General features: G+C 47.5%; 1 protein-coding gene and 1 non-coding gene across 2 annotated transcripts in view; both read right to left on the bottom strand.

Moving 5' to 3' along the window:
• Positions 1 to 20,212, bottom strand: part of TRPM8 (transient receptor potential cation channel subfamily M member 8) — a 76,518-nt gene that overhangs the window by 42,321 nt on the left and 13,985 nt on the right. Inside the window, exons 8-16 of the mRNA XM_010948162.3 lie at positions 19,068 to 19,265; positions 14,436 to 14,538; positions 12,235 to 12,353; positions 7,924 to 8,214; positions 6,233 to 6,328; positions 5,282 to 5,411; positions 3,758 to 3,903; positions 725 to 837; positions 157 to 373 (exon numbers count right to left, since the gene is read on the bottom strand). Coding sequence (XP_010946464.1) covers positions 157 to 373; positions 725 to 837; positions 3,758 to 3,903; positions 5,282 to 5,411; positions 6,233 to 6,328; positions 7,924 to 8,214; positions 12,235 to 12,353; positions 14,436 to 14,538; positions 19,068 to 19,265 — 1,413 coding nt within the window. The remainder of the gene's footprint in view (positions 1 to 156; positions 374 to 724; positions 838 to 3,757; positions 3,904 to 5,281; positions 5,412 to 6,232; positions 6,329 to 7,923; positions 8,215 to 12,234; positions 12,354 to 14,435; positions 14,539 to 19,067; positions 19,266 to 20,212) is intronic.
• TRNAG-ACC (transfer RNA glycine (anticodon ACC)) lies at positions 13,064 to 13,137 on the bottom strand. The gene has a single exon. It is a non-coding gene; the product is annotated as a tRNA-Gly (tRNA).

Below are 20,212 nucleotides of genomic sequence, written 5' to 3'. Positions count from 1 at the left end.
CTGAGACGCTGGAAGCACATCTCCATGCTCACGGGCGGCCACCTAACGGGAACATTCATTTGGGGGAAACAAGGACTTTGCCTGCTCCTGCTTGGCATGAGGAAGACGCCAGCCCCTGGGGAAGAAGGAGGTGCCCTCCTTGGGGGCTGCCCTTACCTGTCTCACTTCATCACAGAACAGGACGAAGACCAGCGCGTAGAGGACCAGCTCCGGGGGGCGGGGCACGGAGTGGAAATCCATCAGCAGCACGTAGGCGAAGAGCAGCAGGAAGGCGATGTAGAAGACCACGTTCCAGGAGAAGACCACAAACGGGGACGTGAAGAAGGCCACGTAGGACCACAGGAGCTTCCTGTGCTTGTCCAGGGGCTTCTTCCTGGACCAGGACAGGGAGCACCATCAGTGTCCCAGCAAACACACTGCGTGGGCTACAACACGCCTCCTGAACACACATGAATACAGAGCCCAAGCTGGCCCCGGGAGGGGAGGGGTCCAAACTGTTCTGAGAAGGACTCAGCCAAAACTCAGCCCTTGGCACTTCGTCATCAACAAATCCAAATTCTGCCTTGGATACTGACCACGTGACCCCGCTCCCATCCATCTGAGATCAAACCCAGGGGAAACCGGAGGAGACCCCAGAAGAGAGCCAACATCGTAAGTTCCAGGCCTTACAATCCTTTACACACACACACACACACACAACTGAATGTGTGCCTCGGTTTCATACCGAAATGAGATAAAGCCACAGCCAGCCAAAGGTATGATAAACAGACACAGGATAATCTTCCAGTTCTTGGTGTCTCGGGAAATCTCCCCGTACCATTGCTTGGACAGAAAATTCTACAGGAAACAGAGAAAAGGACACAGGTCCTCATTAATGCAATGACATGCCAGATGGCATGCAACCGTTCCACCCAGCCCTCAAACCTCCCCCAAATAATTACTCTCGGAGGCAACGTCCTTACTCTTTTACATTAGTTACCTGGACTCTCAGGGGCTACAATAAAACTGTTTAAAATCCTGTTTGATTTTCGGTCCTTTTTTAAGTTGGGTTCTATGAACTTTTTTATTATTTTTTATTGAAGTATAGTCAGTTTACAATGTTGATTTCTAGTGTGCAGCATAGTGTTTCAGTTGCCCATGTATATATTCCTTTTCATAACCTTTTCACTCCAGATTATTACAAGATGTTGAACACAGTTCCCCGTGCTAAACAGGGGACCTTGTTGTTTACCTGTTTTATACATAGTAGAGTTCTATGAACTTTAACCTAGAGGTTGTATGAGTCCAAATTCACTAAACCTACGAATTTTAACCAGCCCTAACTCCTATTATGTAAGCTTAAACAAGCGTCTATGTAGCTCCTCTCTCCCAAAAGGTCACAAATTCACACATTCAGTGTTATCTGCATAGCCCCCACTGCTGGCGGCAGACAGGTGCCACTTGTCAGGAAACTAAAAGGAAGTCAGGAAGGGAGAGACCACTGGTGTCTCCACACCAGCTCGAGCTGCAATGCACCTGAAAAGCCGTACTTTGAGTCCGCACACAAGGAGGGAGGCTAGGCTGGGCCACATCGAAGGACCACACAGCTCTCAAAAAAGACTGTCATCAGTCAGAAGGGGGCTGGTGTGTCTCTGTGGCCAAGCAGGGGGGCACCCGAGGCCTTCCCAGCACTGACCGAAGGGCTCGGACCCAGATGCCCACCCACCCCGGCACTTCCCTCTGGGAAAGGACGGCTTCTCCGGGGAGCCCTGTCACGCTCTGCCTGGGCAGCTGTGGCCCAGCGTGTGCCCGGCCCACGAGGGGCAGCCCCGGATGCACCACAAGCTGCAGTTGGTGGGTGAACGCCAGCTTCCTCGGGCTCAGGAGGGAAACACCGGGGCAGGTCCACGGGGCTCCCAGAAGCCCCCAGAAGCCGCACCCCATGACAGCTTCCTCCCCAGCACGCCTGTGTCTGCTTTCTTCCCTTTCCCTCCCCCTCCCCTCATCTCACTGCCCCCACTCCCCTCACACACCTCCTGGACTCACGTCCAGGACAAACTAGCTGCACCCATGTCGTTTGGGGGTCTGCTTCCGCGGGGCAGACAAAGACAAGGAATCTCCAGTCCTCACTCTCGTGATCCAGCCGGGGTGATGGGCAGCCAGGCCATCGCCAAGCGGCACCATGAGGCCCCCGATCACAGAAAGCTCCCCACGAGCTCAGTCCCACAGCCACCAGGGACAGCTGACCCCACGCAGCAGCCCGCCCACAGGAAGCACGCTCCCCGGTCCCAGGGGCCTGGCAGTAAGACTGTCCATAAACACCAATGAACTGGCATCTGGTTGGAACCCTCAGGACTGGTGAACTTGGACGGAAGCGTGAGTCAGCCTCCCCAGGGCCCAGCAAGACGGGGCGAGAGCAGAGCGTGGCGGCTGTGGCGGTCTCCCGGGCCACCCCCACCCCGGTGCCAGCCTCCCTCCAGCCCGCCGCGGTGCAGAGGCTGCACTTGAGCGGCTGCAAGACGCCTCGTGAGTCTCAGCATCCAGGACCACGTCCATGGACTCGAGCTCAGCGGCAGCGGCAGACGGAGTTCTTTCATAAACCCCGCTAGTTACTGGCTGCGTGGCATGATGCGAAGTCCGTAAGGCAGACAATCATCACGGGATCAAGCCCCAGCATGGCTACTTCCTAGCAGCAACCTGAGGAGTGTTCCACAACCTCCCTGAGCTCCCGAGTCCCCATCAGTAAAATAGGACGACGTCCACCACCACGTGTGCTGGGAAGATGAAACGTGATCGCGCATATCAGTTGCGTGCAGACCAGCGTGCGTCCATCCGTCTCTTCCCTACCCTCCTCCCCTTCACCCCAGGCGCCTCCAGCTGGGACGGTGGGTCAAAAATTTCCCTCCAAAACCTGGGACACCAGGTGCAACCCACTGTTGATTTAACTCAGGGCAGGAAACCTCTACACTGGCTGAACCCACGTCACTCTAGTTTCTCTGCTGCCATTTCTACTAGTAACAGCTGCAACAGGAACGGCCGACACAGAGGGCACAGTTCGCATGTCCTCACTGAATCCTCACAGCAGCCTCTCCTTTGCCCCTATTACGCCCATTTTACAGATGAGGAAACTAAGGCCCAGAGAGCTGGTGTAACCTGGCCCATCACCACACCCAGTTAGAGACATGCTCATAATCATGGGCTGTCCTGTTTGCTTTGTGGAAATGCAAGGAATATTCTCTCTTTTGCACCATCTCCAGAAGCAAGGATCTCCACCGACGCCTGTGCCCTGTCGTCTCCATAACATCACCCAACTCTCCTGCTGTGGCATTTAAATTGGAGAAGATTCATTTTTAAAATTATACATACATCTTTTAAACTATGTTTTCGGGGTTTTTTTAATTTTGTTTTTGGCTTTTTATTTCAGGGGGGCAGTTAATTAAGTTTACTTATTTATATATTTTAATGGAGGTCCTGGGGGTTGAACCCAGGACCTCGTGAACACTAAGCATGCACTTTACCACTGAGCTATATACCCTTTCCCATTCTTTTTTTAACTTTTAAAAATTATTTTTAGGGGGCAAGTAATTAGGTTTATTTATTTAACTTTTTGATGGACTTACTGGAGATGGAACCCAGGACCTCATGCATGCTAAGCAGGCACTCTGCCACTGAGCTCTACCCTCCCCCTTTTAAAATTATATTTTCATATGCTGCTAACAGCATCTGATGGAAAAGGCCCCTTTCTGGGCGTGATGTTTGATGACTGTGTGTTGTTTACCTGGACCCCGGGCTGGGCGATGAAATGCTGGTCCGTTGCCTCCACCGCCAGCTCCAAACAGTTGCTCCCACCCCAAGCTTCACAGGAATAGACCAGGAGCTGTTCCGCCAAGTCTTCGTCGCTGCTGTAACACTCTGTGAACAGCTCTGAGGGACATTTATCACCGGAGAGAGGGAAGCTGGAGGCGGGGCTGACCAATACACCAAACTTGCCCGCCCCCACCTCCCCTACCAAGCCCTGACTTCCAGAAAAGCCTAGCTGTGAGCACAAGGCATAGAGAAGGAACACCAGCACAACAGGACTCTCCGCCCAACAAGGGGACCTTCTTTAAGCACCACACGCCCAGCACAGCGCCTCCTGGTGGCAGCTGTCCAGAAATGCCCACTGAATGCCCTCTTGGGTAGGGGCTCAGCCACTGGGGAGAGGACCCAGGCCTTCTGCCCCCTTCAGAGGGCAGCCCCTTCCATCTCATCTGCCTTCTGGGCTTTCCTGATGAGGTTTCTTTGCAAATAAAGCACAGTGCAAGAAACCCCCAAATGATGTTAGAAAACCCAGCCTACTGCATTGAGGGCGTGCCTGCGTTTTGAGACTTATCACATACAGACTAAAATGCTGATCCTCAGAAGAAATGTCTTGAAAGTCAAAATATTAGGAGCCACTGCCTTGTTGAAGTCAAACAGAAAGCAAGTTATATCTTCAGATTTTTAATACATTAAAATAAATAATTGAACACCTTTACTCCAACCCAGAGAAGCTAAACTCAAGAGCATTTTTTCATTAGCTAAGACAGCAGACAAATAAGCCTGTATTTTGCAGCGAACCACGCGGCAAACTCCCAAGTGGAAAGGAAAACCCTGAGCTGGCCTGAAACTCTCTGTTGCTGGAGGCAACTGGTCTTGGATTTCTCACATCCCCGCACGGTCTGAGCCCTCGGAGCAGGTGAACTGACAAGCTTTGATGGAGGACAGGTGAACGGCAGAGGACAGACATTCCAGGCACGTCACACTTAGCGATGCCTCTGCGCCCTTATAGTCCAGATAATGAGAGACCTCACCCTGTGGCTGGGCAGCTCACCTGTAGCCTCACAGAAGCTCTGAGTCTCCTAAGCTTAGGGAGCTGCAGAGCCACCAGCACCAGCCCTTATTCACATCACCCCATAGGGAACTGAGACACAGGGACCATTTCAAGATACTGTTCTGCCTTCGCCACTGGTAATAAGTTACGTGTGTCCCTGACCCAGGGGTCTGGGGTCTCCATCAGTCTTTGTATAGGGAATTGGCAGGCTGCCTTAGCTTGCAAGTCAGGTAAAATCCCACACCTGCCACGGTTTCTGAATAGCATCCCCAAAACAAAACAGCCCAAAGCTCCCTGTGGTGCGGCGTTACTCAGATCTGGCCTGGGCGTGGCCCTGGGCGGCTGTGGGATGAGAGAGCCCACATTTTCCCACTTGCATTCTTGGAAAAGCCAGTAAGTGCCACGGGCGCCTGCCTGTAGCGGCCGCAGCTCCCATCCCGGGAGGCTTACCCACTGCCCGGGTCTCGTACTCGTTGGCCAGCTCCTCGGACTCCCCAGCTGCATTGATGTCGTTCTTCACCTTGGCCAGGGTCTTCAGAAGCTTGCTGGCTCCCAGGGCTGCCAGGGTGCAGCCCTTGGTCTTTCAGAGGGGCGAGAATGTTAGGGTTAGTTTGTAATCCCTTGACGTGGTGGAGTCAGCATCAGTCAGACAAGACAAGGGCAAACTCGTGGCAAAAGCAGGAAATGGTAAAAATCGGAGCTGTTCATAATGACACCGAGTACAATCTGCAATGTGCACAGAGTCTTGAACCTGACTATACTCGCAGTCCTGAACGTGGAATCAGCATATAAAAAGAAAATATCAAGATAAATGCAGGAGACGCTGACAGTAGGACAGTGGGGGGCCTGACCACGCGCCATCGCACCGCCGCGGCTCAGAGGGGGAAGCGGCCAAGGACACGGAGACCGGACGCTGCGGTCAGTGAGACTGGGTGTGAATCAATGCTCAGTACCCGACTGCATGCTCTCAAAATGGAGAATGTAGCTTCGTTTCCACTTCATAAATAATTTATAAAAATCACTACATGCAGAATCACAAAGAAAAGTCTCAATCATGTCCCAAAGCAACATTTGCACAGGCCCTCCTTCCTGTCCACAATGCAATAAAGCTGGGGATTAATTTTTAAATTAAACTTAAAAACCTCCCCCAGTTGGAAAACAGTCACAGATCCACACACACCTAAGAAGCAGGTGCCTACTGGACTGCCCACCAAGCACAGAGGCTTTTCAAGGACCTCTCATCCCAAGCACATCTCTGTTCCCATGGAAACAGGCACAACTGGACCCACCAACATCAAACACCCCATTGTACTGATGGTGTTTTAGGTTAGGCACGTAAGTTTTGAGAGGGTCAGAAGAGCCACAGCAAAGCATACACTCGCCATGGACCTGGATATTTACCTGCTCCCAAATGACTTTGGAAAGCTCCTTCTTGTTCTGAAGAATGGCCCAGATGAAAAGTGCTTGCAGGGGGTGCCGGGTAATAGGAGACACGTCCTGCGAGGGGTTAGAACACGTGGTCAGCCCATGCAAACGGAACATCACTTTAGCAGCGGCACTAACACAAGAATGAAAACGGGGTCAGGATGCCCTAGCAGGGTGCCCCACGTTTCCAGGGCTCTATGACTTGGTGTCTGAATCCATTTTAATAGCACAGTGATGTGACTTTCATCTCCACAACTCACCAGGTGGTATAATTTGACCCAGAATCTTTTATCTGTCATAAAAGTCCACGTACAAGTAGATGGGAAGGTTTAAAGGGTGAAAAAACGTGCTGACAGCAATTTAAAAACTGAATGACTTCTGACAGGCTGAAGAGAAAGCAGTTCCTTTGCATCACATAACTCCCTTTCTCATCCAGAAAAATCGTTCGAACTAAATTCTAACTTTCCTATAATTTAAGTTCAACCATCACAACATAAAATTATACCCATTTCTTTGGAGCGTTATTCAAAGTTTCAATTCCTAACACATCAATTAGAATCTCAGCTCCTATTCGGCCTCCCAAATCTTCCAATGGAACCTTTCCAGAGAAAAAGCAACTATATGGATATATTCCTTTTAAACTTCCCTACAGGTTTTACCAAGATCCGAAATGTTTCTGGCACAGTTATAGATACTGCAGACAGTTTTAACATAAATCACATCAAACAGAAGCTTTCTAAACACGTCCAGTTCTTTCAAATACCCAGCTCCTTTAGATTTTTGCCACACAGACACATACATTGAAATTCAAGAACTATAAACAATTATGACCTAGTCTGAGTTTCCCCAGAAGCAACCGAGCATTTGAGACAAGTAGTTTGAGAGGTGATCCCAGGGAAACCAGTAAGAGATTGAGAAAATGAAACTGGAAAAGAAAGAACCCACAAATGGAACATTATCAACAAGTCGTCATGGTTGGTAACCAGAGATTAATCCCACGAGGCAACCTAGGAGCTGGTGTAGAACACATGCCTCAGAACCATCTCCTCTGAGCAGGGAGGCTGTTGGGGTATTTATACACCAGCTTCCAGCCATCACTGGGCTCCAACAGACAAAACCTTCAGCAAAGAGCTGTAGGTGCTTTCAGTCGGAAACTGGGTCTGCCTCAGGAAATTCCAAGAGAATACAGGTGATCTATTCACCACATCCTCTCAAATGGAAACCTGGCTTATCCCTTTGGAAATATCCACTGCCCCTTTTATTCACAAAAGAATGCTCGGCAGTTCTCCAGTCCTCTGCAGGGGTAGCAGAGAACTATTTTAGGCAGATCATATCCAAAAAGTATGAGCAGGCAGTCATTTGTTTGTCCCTGTTCCCTGTTAGATGACTTCAGAAAGTGTGTCACACCGAGCTTTGCAATTAAGAAACACTGCAACAACTAGTTTGAAATATGGCACAGAGAATAAAGCAAGAAAGCTCGCCACTTGTTAGCTCACTTGGACTTGCTAGCATAAATAAAGGCAGGAGAAAAAGTGAACAACCCCAACGTGTTAACTACATCACGGCAATGAGGTAGGGAGTAGGAAAGATGGAGGTAGAGAAACATTTTTTGAAAGAAGACGCTAAACATCGGAGGATTCAAGCAGACAACGGTACCCAGTACATACATGCAGTTCCACATCCATCTCATCCTTGCTATTTCTGTCTTCCTTCCGGAAGCCTCTTCGGAAATTAGCAACCAGTTTCCAGACGAACGTGAGGAGGGCGTCATTGTAGGAGTTCTTGGCGATCTGCAGGTTCTGATACACCAGGCTGCTGAAGTGGTTGGAGAAGAGCTCGGTGAGGACGTCACTGGTGAGGAACTTCCGCAGGTTCAAGCCGTTCTCCAGAAAGAGGCGCACAAACTTGGGTCTGTCCTTAATGAGAGCCGTAAACATGACTTCCTGAAGGTCAGCGGACTGAGGAGAAGGAGCAGAGAGAGAACTCACAACCCGAGTCCACTCAAGGAGACACAAAGCATTCTCCTTCTCAGCCACATTGCATTTGCAGCCACAAAGTATAGCATCGGTATCTTCACCTTCACTTTCAATTCTGCTTTGGGAATAAAATTTATTTTTTTCAATCACAACACAACATTGTATTACAGCTCAAACGTGGGGACATGGGAAGCAGCGTGGCGGAATCCTTGAGATCAGCCAGATGTGGGCTTGGATGGGACTTGGCCTCTTGCCAAGTGAAATGGGAGAATGACGCCCACCTAAGGACGATGTTGATCAAGAACTGTATCCCAGTGTCCAGCACACAGGAAGCACCCACTCCCTTAGGGGCAAGGGGCTAGCCTACAGCTTGCACCGTTTCTCTGAAGTCTACAGTAGACACCGATCGTGAGCCAACCGCCAGCCAGCTCTTCCCTCCCTGCCATGGGGATCATCCGGCTGCCCTTCACGCGCCACGAGGCTGATGCCTGGTCATGTCACACAATCATGAGTCATCGGAACACTTGACAACTATACCTGGTCATTATTTATCTTTATCTCTACTGCCTGGGCTCCTGATAAACCCCATCCCATAGAAGCTTAACTGGGAATCTTCGTAAAGACAATTAATGTGACCCTCAGACGCACCCAGTGGTCTACAGGCTACACCAGCTCTCAGATACATTTTGATGGTCCTCCAGAGTATCTCTTACAATCTGATTCAATTGTCAACATTAAAAATTAGACGGTTCATAAAAATCTACCTTTCCAGCATTAAAATCCAGATTCATGAGGAAACACCGGAAGCTCTGACAGCACAGAGAACCGTCAGCTGGGGCCAAGTGGCAGCGGCCCTGGGAGCCTGGGCCCTGCAGCCCACCCAGCCCTCTCCTCACTTGACTCGTCTGACCCCTGCTTCAGGAACAGCCCCTGCCCAGGGCAGCATTAGCAGCTCCTGTTTCTGTCTGATGTTGGTCTCACAGGGATCACACACTGCCTGCAGAGGGAACTGCCGAGGGTCCCCTGAGTCCCCCGACTGTGGCTCCAGGTGGGACGGGGATGGGAAGAGGGGGCTGCCCTGGGGACAACAGCCGCTGCTATTGCTCCTCTGTCCCCGAGGCTAGTGCTCCTTGTGCCCAGCCTTTCACGTTTCCTTCTAAATCTATGCGCCTTTCCATTGACCACACATTCTTTTAGCATAAGGCAGTGTTTCTCAAACTATAATCAGAGCCATCTGGAGGGCTATTAAAGCACAGGTTGCTGCTCTCAACCCTGGAATTTCTGCTTTGGCAAGTCTGAGGTAGAGTCGGACCATGCGCACCGCTAACAAGTTCCCGCTTCTCCCTGCACCACCGCCGGTCCACGGACCACCCTTTGAGAACCACCAGCACATGGGGCAGAGAAAGGCTTGACAGTCAGACACATCTTTGTGTCCAACCCTTGGTTCCACCATGACCTTACATGTGACCGAACAAGATTGTGTCTCTGAGCCTCAGTTTGCTCTTCTGGAAAACAGGCGCTTGTGGGGATGAAATCAGACAACACAGGTCAAGGAGGCTTCAGAGATTCAAGTTGAGAGCAGGCCCTAAAAATGCCATCAGTTAGGCCCTGCCCATGGTCCCCATGGAGCCTTGGGTTATTAACCACTGAAATGAGATAATCCCTGTGGTGGCTGGTGTGAGGGCCAAGAGAACTGGCCCAGTGAACGAGGTTACACAAATATTACCACTATTCCAAAGATTTTTATTTCTAAAGAAAGACGTATATAGGGCTTAACATGTGCCAACGTTCTAAGCATTTTAGAAACATTATCTGATTTAACCATCGTAACAATCCAGCGAGGCAGGCACTGCTATTATCACTATCTCCATTTCCAGATGAGCAGTGGTGTGCTGGCCAATGTTTGACCACCAACTCTGTGGAAGAAAACACAACGCCCCGACTGGTAGCGTCTGCCCGTTCCTGTGGTGTAAACGCTCCCACCGTGGCCACTTTTCAGCTACCAGTGTGACATCGTTGAATGCGGAACTGGGACTAGATCAGGGGTGGCACGTAGTGGTCCCAGCCCACAGATACAACAGGCATAATCTTGAGAGCAAAGGTCACAGTAAACGTAGTAAAATAATGAGAAAGGGATGAGTCTGGTTATTTATGACCTTTGTTTTTAATAAGATGTATTTGGTTCTAAATGTATATTATTTATTTTTTAATAAAATATATATTTTAGTAACGACTGCATTTAACAACTGACTCAAAAATCCCTAAAAACGGTAGCAGTGAAACCAGCATGAGCTGACTCCAACTCGCCACTGACTGAGGAACTGAGGCCTAAAGAGATCAAGTCGCTTGCAGGGGCGAAGGCACGCAGTGGCCGGCTCCCGAGTCCGCACGCCTAACCGTTACGCCCTTCACCCTCAGCCGAGTTAATACAATTAAATGTACCATTCAGCATGTGCCTGAGTTTACTTGTGCCATCTGACCTCACTTAAATAGAACGTTCCACACACAGGGATTCATTTATGAATCAATTAACTGGATCTACTTCCAGTTCGACTTTCTCTCAAATAACTGAAGACTTGCAATGTGCCGCAGGGTTCATTAGACTGCAAAGGCCAAACAAAGGTAATGTTTGCTAAAGGAATGAATAATTTAAAAACCCCTAAGCCGTTACCTTATTTGTATTCTACTATTAAAATTGATCCATTTTAATATAAATGAAGTCTTCATCTTTGACTAAGTAATGGTAGGCCTAAAAGTGCTTTCTGAACCTGACTGCAAAGGATGAAAGTTATGAATACATGCGCCTACGTTTTCATACAATTTTATAGGCACGTGAAATTAAATTCTCACTACCTGCTAATGACTTAATTCAGAAGAGCTGAAAATAAAGAAGCTCCTGCCTTGCAGAGTCAAGTGTCATAGTTTATAGTTGTTCCCATGAAACAGAGCTCCTAAGGCAGATGTAACTCTAGTTGTACACAGAGGACATGGCTAGAAAATGCAGTCCTGCAACTCTCATCAAATTCCAAGTGAGAAAAAAATAATCCAAATGAACTTATTTATAAACCAGAAACAGATTCACAGACATAGAAAACAAACTATGGTTACCCAGGGGAAAGGTGAGGAGAGGAAGGGATAAACAGGAGTTTGGGACTAATTCATGCACATTACTATACATAAAATAGATAAACAACAAGGACCTACTGTAGAGCACAGACAACTATATTCAACATCCTGTAATAACCTATAATGGAAAAGAATCTGAAAAATAATATATATATATATATATATATATATATATATAACTAAATCACTCTGTTCTGCATTTGAAACTAGTACAACATTGTAAATAAACTATACTTAAATTTTTGAAAATTCAAAGTGAAAAAAGTCAGTTTACTAGAAAAAAAATACAGATTTTTTTTGGACATAAAACTTCCATTTTGGAGGGTCTTGATTGCCTGGGGATTCCTGACTTTCTAGCTTTAAGACATTCATTGCATATATTCAGTCAACTTATTCTATTTTTCTCTTATGCGTCTCACTGCTATCGATCCTCTTGTCAGAACTCGGCTAGGTAGGTGGGACAAGATGCAAAATGACTACCGGCATCTTGAGTTTTGGTCGTGCTACTTCTGATAAACCCCCTTCAATCACCCTGCACATATTCTCCCCTATACTTCCGTCCATCAGCTCCCAAGAGGAAATCTGTCCCTCACACCGGACAGAGAATCACCTCTTACATCATGGCTGAAGAGCTATAAACTTTGGATAATACTGGTGGACTGGTGTTACCTTAAGTTAGGGCATTTATTTTTATCATCTCTTCGTAACAAACCTACTAAGTCCATGCTATTATCCCATACAACAGATGAGAAAAGTGAGGCTTGGCAACACTGATGTACCAGGACAGAACACTCTTTTACAAGATTTGACATTGAAGACCTTGTCAGAAATGGACCAGAACTGACGCTGGATAACCCAGGGGGACTTCTTATTTACCTCCCATCGGCGGTCATTGGTGAAAATCTCGTCATTGGCCAGGTCCAGCTGGTTCCATTCCAGCAGAAGCTTCAGCTGCCCATTCCAGTTATCCTTATCTTGATCGTTGGTGCTAAAGGCTACAAGAGGACAGAGAAAAAAATCCGCTCACCAAATGCTCAGAAATAAGAGAGTCAGATCCATTCCATATGGCCAATTATCAGAGCCATTTATCAAAGGAGATTCTAAGCACGTTCTCTTAGAATCTGACACTCAGAGCTGTCATTTCACCGAGTTTATTTTCACTCATTCTTATCCATATTCTGTATGTCCCAGAGTATTTAATAAGAATCAATTTAGGCAATAATATCTCTCCTATCCTAAAACTATGCTATATAGCTGTTTCTCCATAGAATAGACTTAGATTCCATAAATGTTACATTTCAAGGACCACATCTCACTTATACCAAATTTAATCTATGAAATAATGAGCTATATTCTAACAATGGTCTACTTGTCTTCCAGAGCTAATATTTTCTGTGCCTATGTATCTCTATACCCATAATTTAAATAAATATCCTTACAGCCAAATTTCTGACAAGCACAGTAAGTATGATTCTAATGAATAGCTAATGCTGAACTTGCAGTTACTAGGTGCTTTGTCCTGCTCTGCATTCCCTACATATGTTAATCTGGCAGCTCAACTCTACATGGTCTTTGCCAAGGGTCTACTTACCTCAGGTAATTCCATCTTGGTGGGATTCTAAGACAGCAAAGTTCACACATGAGAATTTTGTTATTTTTTAATTTTAATTTTTTGAGGGGGGAGGTTATTTATTTATTTATTTATAGAGGAGGTACTGGGGATTGAACCCAGGGCCTTATGCATGGTAAGCACACACTCTACCACTGAGCTATCCCCTCTCCCATACACATGAGAATTTTAAAACTGATTTTTATTCATAAGCTTCAGGAAATCTGTAAACCCCCTGAAACTGAATGCAAAATAATTTATGTGTGTGAACTATGTGTGCACGTATAACCGAGCAGGACCCTCTGTCATCGGTGATCATCTGGTATCTGTAATGGTGTTTGTAACTGCTTAACTATGTAATGGCTTAAAGGGTTTTTCTCATTCTCCTGCTGACTAAGATTAGGCTGGAGAGGAGGGAGGCTTGGGTGGTCCACCCAACCCCCACATGGTGCTGTGTGCAGGGGTCATGCTCAGTGCCCTGCTTTTGACCCCAGTGCCCTCCCATTGACCTGACACCTCAGAAACAGCAGTTGGGTTTTTTGCCCATCTTGCTGTTCATAACTCACTCCAACTGTGCATGTCTGCAGTTGGTTTTGGCCCCTTGTGGTTTCCTTGTATCCTGTTGCTCAAGCTGCAGGACTCAGGCTGCAGTAGGAGGTCCTATGCCTGCTTAAAAGGCTAAAAGCATTTATCAACCTGACTAAGCTGCACAAGTTTTTCTCTAGAGCTCATTTCCATAGAGCCCCTTCCTATGCATCCTTTGTTCTAGGAATAAGGATATTAAGAGAGTCCCAAAGCTGGAGGTGAGCTTCATACCCAGCAGAGGGAAGGCGACCCCTGCATCTGCAGAAACAAGAACAACTTTGCAACAACTTGTTACCTTGTATGTGATCTCTATGGAAACTAGTTCTGCCCTGTGACCTCTTGAACTTTTACTATTAAATCCCTAGCCTTCTCTCCCAGGCAGGCTCATAGTCTTGGATGCATTAGCCTACTGTAATTTCCTTTGCCTGGCAAAGAAATAAAGCTGCCTTTTCTACTTTATCCAAAACTCTACCCTCAAGTCTCAGTTCAGTAAGTGGGGTACAGAGGCTATGTTTCAACAAAACATGTGTGTATATATATGTGGAACCCTGGGACAAAGGCCCATAGCTTTTATCATATTCTCAAGGCATCTGACACTCAGATAAGGGTTTTAAACCACTGTTAGAGACAGCTCTGCAGAGAGCACTGTGATCATATTCAACCAGGATTTTAATGACATTAAAATTCTTCTATTAAATACATACAACCAAGGAGATTTAACTCAGCAGGTCAACAGTATATTCTAACTTCTAATCTATGATAAACAAAATTAAGTGCTAGATTATATTTCAGGAAAGCTGTTTAAAGAAATAAATGCAACTCATTAAAAAGCCACAGAGAGCAACAGGAAGCTGAAACTGCTAGCGGGGCTGTTCTTACTCACCTTTGTACAACGCGTAGGAAATAGCGTTGCTCACAATTTCGTCCCCAGCTTCTTCCATCTTAATAACTGTTAATAAGTGAGAACTTTCAAGAATTTCTTTGAGCTGGTAAGATTTAAAAAGCAGAGTTGTCAGCCAATGATTTTAGGCATGAGGAACATAAACTACGCTCTTTGAGTAAGGAATCTTTCATTCCATTTTGTTTTTCAAGACCACCTATAGGAATGTTCCAGATCCTCTTCACTCCCCTACAGCACCTGTTCCCACAGCGTCTAGTTTCTAAATTGGAACAGTGAGTCCTTGACAACGACGAGAATAAGTATTGGGTCTACAAGGGCACACACAGAAAAAGGGCTCTTTCAAAAAGCTGAGAGACTCACTGACTAGGGGGTGAGAGTGTGTGTGTGTGCGTGTGCGCGCGCGCGCGTGTGTGTGAGACAAAGCCTGGCAGCACGTGGTAGGCGCTCAAGTGCTGCATGAGTGAGTAAAAAAGGAAAAGATAACAGAAAACCAGAGAAATCACCCAAGTGTGAACAAAAGCCAAGACAATCTGGTGACTGAATAAAGGGATGAGGAATTTGCTATATTAGCCTTTGTGATTCTTCTGTAATGTTTAATTTTAAAACAGTTTTTTAAGATTAAAGAGCTGGGGGGGGGGGAGACACCCTGACTACAAGGTTTCAGGCGTTGGCAAGCTTGGTGGCTGGAAGGGTGAAGACGTGGACTAAGATGGACCCCTGGATTCACACTTTAGGAGGTGACCTGAAGGCTGCAGTTTCCTGGGAAAGGCAGGGCTGGAGTTCAAGAGGCATCTGAGGATGACGAGGAGGTAAATGAAAACTGCAGGAAAACATGGAGCACAGTGGGTTTGATGGAGAGACGAGGGGCTGGCAGCAGGAAGGGAGGGGCCCTTTGATCACGCTGGCAGCCTTTGTTCAGGCAAAGGAAAGCGGTCCAGGAAAGGGGTCAGCTAGAAATGCAAGTGGGGGGGGGTCCAGGTCCTGGGATTCCGGGGTGCAAGTGGGGGTGGGCAGCACAGACAGGGCGAGACACCTTCTCCTCCAAAATGGAAAGGAAGAAAGAAGGTGAATACAGACAGAGAGCAAACTGATGGAACCCAGAGACGCTGCAGGAGCTCCTGGCTCATCCCCCCTCCAGCCGTGTACTCCCACCTCTCCAATCCTGACCCCCCACGGCAGCCAGAGTCAGACTTCCTGACCACACTCTGATCACATCTCACCTCGCTTCAAATTCTTCAGTGACTTCCCATCACACTTTACAACAAGACCAAAGCAAGACCATTACAACAAGGTCAAAACCTGAAGACAGTGTTCAAGGGACTCCCTGGCATGGCTTCTCCGGTTTCCACCCACAATATCCACCCGCGGTGCCATCTTTCCCCTCCTCGGGTGGGCCAAGCCTTGTAGCTCAGGAACTTTGCACATGCTGCTCTCACCAAACATCCCCAGTCCTCAGCCTTTCAACCCTCAGCATCGTGCAGATCATGGCCCCCACGTCACTTCCTCTGAGAAGCCTTCCCCAGAGAGCCGTCCACTCCCAGCCAGGCTCCCCTGGCTCACGCCCCTGTGCATCCACACTGTCTTGCTTCAGAACACCCGTTCCGGTTTGAAATTACACAATGCACTGTACTGTAATCACGCGAGAAGAATCTTTTTTCAGTTTCTGTTTCCTCCCTGAAAACAAGCACTCCCTCTGTTGTGGACACTATCTTCTCTGAAGCGCCTGTTCCAGAGCCCGGCAACTGAATAAATGAATGGGTTTGAAATGAGTGAATGACATCTAGGTTGACCGAGAGACTGGGAGACTGCAAAGGGTCAAGTGTTCGAGAAGGTGGGGAACAGGTGCAGCAGAATGAGTAAGACGGCACTGGGCGGGGAGGAGGTGTGGTCCCAGTGGGAAGTCCACTGGGTCTCTCCAAGGGGACTGGAAGATACGAGGCCGGGTTTGGGGGCTGGCTGTCCACGTGATCAGTGAGGTCACCTACAATTACCCTGGAAGGGTGCTCAATTAATATGTGACTGCCTGTATACATTCATTAATTAATAATCCCACCCGAGCTCGGTCTTTGGGAAAGCTCCACCAACGGCAAAAGCCCACATAAGTGCGTAATTAAAATGCCAGACTGATCTTTACTATTGACGTATGTCTTCTGATTGATCTAATTATAATTATGATAAATATGAATATGAATTAGACATGAACCCCAGAAAGGATAAAATAATTGCAGAAGGTGGAATGTGTCTGACGTTTAGCCTACTTCAGATGAATTTCCTGCAACAGTTTCTTTGAAGCAGAAATAAAAATCCTTCATAAAGGCTGTGGGTGCCCATAAGGTGACACGGCCCCTTGGCCATGACCTGGTCTGGACTCTACAGTCCAACTTGCATGAGGAGTAAGAAGAAAGTTACTAGAACGAACCTAGGTCCCCCTTTGGTGGGTGAGCTAAGAGTTGTCCATTCCTTCCTCTATGAGCATCCTGGAACTGACGGCTGAATGCCTTCCATCCATCACAGGAGGTTACCTGGAGTACACTGCTCAACACACAATGTCTTCAGCTGACATCTACACTTTGGGACTGCCCCCTTGGTATGTCTGGAATGACTCAAACTGCTTAGGTCTTAATTCGTGGAAAATTGAAAACGTACAGTTGCTCTGGGTTTTACATAATTTCCTCACCCGTGTATTTTCGTACAGAGGAAACCCTCCATGAAAATTAAGCCTTTGGGTACTCACCACCCTTTCACTCACTGTTACTCAGGGTGGGGAGTAGCATGGCCAACTGATGACTGTGGCCTTGCCCAAGCAGTCCTTTCCTGCTTCTCTACTGAGACATGCTCCTTGCAGGGCACTCGGGCTCTGCTATCCGCTGTCAACCACACACCTGGGGAGGGGGAACGCAGTGGGCAGGAGTTGTTCCTCCCTACTGCTGAGACACGCAAAACAGAGACGCTCCATGCTTGTTGACGCGGAGTAAGAAGGACTTTCAGCTTTGCAAACAGACTAGACTTTTAGCCCCGTGTGCCTCCCTTTATGAGGTATGGAGAGTAGGCAAGTCAAATTATGTGAACTTCATCAAACAGGGGTAATGCGTTCCTAATACCAAATACTGATGCTAAGCTTGGGACTTAAGAATTCTTTGAAAGTCTGACTTTCTCTCCTCTCATCTTGAAAAACGGACTTCCACCTCGTTCCGCAGGAAGTAGCCAGAGTGACTGTCACCCCGTTCCAATCAGGACTGAGGAGTATCAAAGAAAAAGGGAGAATTGTAACCGAGTGGGACCCTCTGGGGCCTTCCCAGGACAGGACCGCACACCCCGCCTCCAGGTCCTCTGCCTGCTTCTTGTTTGCAGAAAAGCCGTAGTGTCCCAGGCCTCCCCGAGCCATAAGCAGCCTGGATCAAGAGCAAATGATCGATGATGGGGACATTGTGCTGCGCACCAGAAACGGACACACTGTAACTGACTATACTTCAATTTAAAAAAATATATAGATGTACGTAGAAATATCAAATCACTATGTTGTGCACCAGGAACTAACACAGTGTTGTAGGTCAACTGAACTTCAAAAACAAACAATATATAGAAAAAGAGATCAGCTTTGTGGTTACCAGAGGTGGGGATGGGAGCGGGGCGTTGGATGAGGGTAGTCCTTTTGACTACAAGGTCCATAGTTCCAGGTATAAGGTAAGTAAGTAGCAGGGATGTAATGTACATGATAATATGATTAACACTGCTGTACATTATACATAAAAGGTATTATGAGAGTAAATCCGAAGCATTCTCATTACACAAGGAAAACTTTTTTTTCTATTTCTTCAATTTTGTGTCTATATGAGATGATGGATTTTCACTGAACTTACTGTGGTCATCATTTCATGATTTACGTAAGTCAAATCATTATGCTGCACACCTTAAACTTATACAGAGCTGCCTGCCAATTATAGCTCAATAAAACTGGAAGGAAAAAAAAAAAGAGTAAATGATTGAAAGGACGTGAACATGTGGTGACAAAAATAACAACCGAGCCTGGAGAACTGGTAACAATTTAAACAGTAAATCGGCCAGATGGCAGTCCCAGAACCTAGTTCTCCCCTGAAGGACATAGATAACAGTGTCCGATGCACATTCCTGAGTGTTTCACAGATGCTAAAACCCTGACCAAGTGGAAGACGTAACTACTACGTGATGAACATGAGCGTAGCCTCCAGACTGGCTGGAGCCTAAGGACTGACGGTGTTAACCCCTGCGACACCGCTCTGTGACCTCACCATCAACCAAACAGAGAACTGTGCACGGGCTGATCCTGCAGCCTTCACCTCCCCTCCTTCATCTCGCCTTTAAAAATGTTTCCACGAAACCCATCAGGGAGTTGGGTCTTTTGAACAGTAAGTGCCTGGACTTCTTGTTTGTTGCCTACAATAAACATCGCACTTTATTTCACACACACACACAAAAAAAAAAAATTATGGGAGTTTCAATTCCAGGAAAAAATCTGGTTTGGGCCAGAATGCAGATTCAAAGTCACTGAGAAAGCATAAAGCACCCGCAGCCACTAGTAGGGCCGGGCACTGAAGACGCTCTCCCTTCCCGGGAACCTGCTCCCCTACCACTCACCCATCTGATCCAGCTCTCAGTCTCCTCCTCCGGCAGCCGGGACACTGTGCGGGGTAAGAAGCGCACCAGCTTCTCCTTGATGATGGACGACGTCAGGGCGTCCTCCATCTCCACCAGGCTCGCGATCACATCAGCGATCTGCCCCGAGCCTTCCACCACCACGCAGGGAATTTTACTTTTGATGGAGGTATTGATGGCCTAGGGGAGAGGAGACAGAGTTGGCCAGATGGAAGAGACACGGAGGGTGAATAGAACCCAGCTCGGGACCCAGGTTCTAATCAAGCTGGTTAACAAATCACAATGACACATCTCTGCACTTTTTTCCTTTAGGGGGTTTAATTTCAATCAGAAGCAAAGCAAATATCTGCAGTCGCTTTAAGAATGAGAAATGCAAGCCAGATGTACGACACCCTGCGCTAATACCAAATTCCCTAATAAAGACACGTGTGGCTGGCAAGGCTTCCATAAGTAAGTGCTGTAAAATACCCCCATATACAACATTGCTCATCCCAATATTGACGTTGTAGATTTGACGACGGCTCTTAAGACGGTACCCAACGTTGTCACTGATCACTTATCTGATGGAGGTTAATAATATTCATACTTTAAGGTATAAAAATATCTCTGCAGTGGCAGCCACACTTTTTTGTTACGTTGTCTTGCATATTTCTCTCCTCAAATATTTTCCCTTACCCCTTTCATTAAAAGAAAATAAAAATATATTTGCTTTCTGGATAAACACCTACCACACTTGTGCTCCCTTGACCAGCCTAGGGGAATCAGGTCGGAAGAATTTTGATCACTTGACAGCAAGACAAAGTGGTGTGAGTGATGGGTATGAAGAAAGGACGACGCCCCTTCCTTCAGCCAGGAGTGAAATGTCTCCCTGAGAGAGGATGTCGCCCGTGAAGGGTGCGGCGCCTCCGTCAGCGGGGGCAGAGGGCACTCACAGGGTCAGAGGGCACTCACAGACCATGCTGGGGTCCGCCCTCCCCTCACTACCTGCACTGAAGGTGGGTGTCAGGGCAGTGCGGGGGTGGGAGTCGGGATGATAACAGGTCAGCTGACGGATGCCAAGAGTAAAGAGCTCAGCTGACAGTCTCTCCCTGCTCCCCTCCTCTCTCCTGTCCCCAGGTCTGCGAGCC

This window comes from Camelus bactrianus, chromosome 5, assembly GCF_048773025.1.
Source record: "Camelus bactrianus isolate YW-2024 breed Bactrian camel chromosome 5, ASM4877302v1, whole genome shotgun sequence".
Classification (NCBI taxonomy): domain Eukaryota; kingdom Metazoa; phylum Chordata; class Mammalia; order Artiodactyla; family Camelidae; genus Camelus; species Camelus bactrianus.
This window is presented reverse-complemented; position numbering and strand designations above follow the sequence as displayed.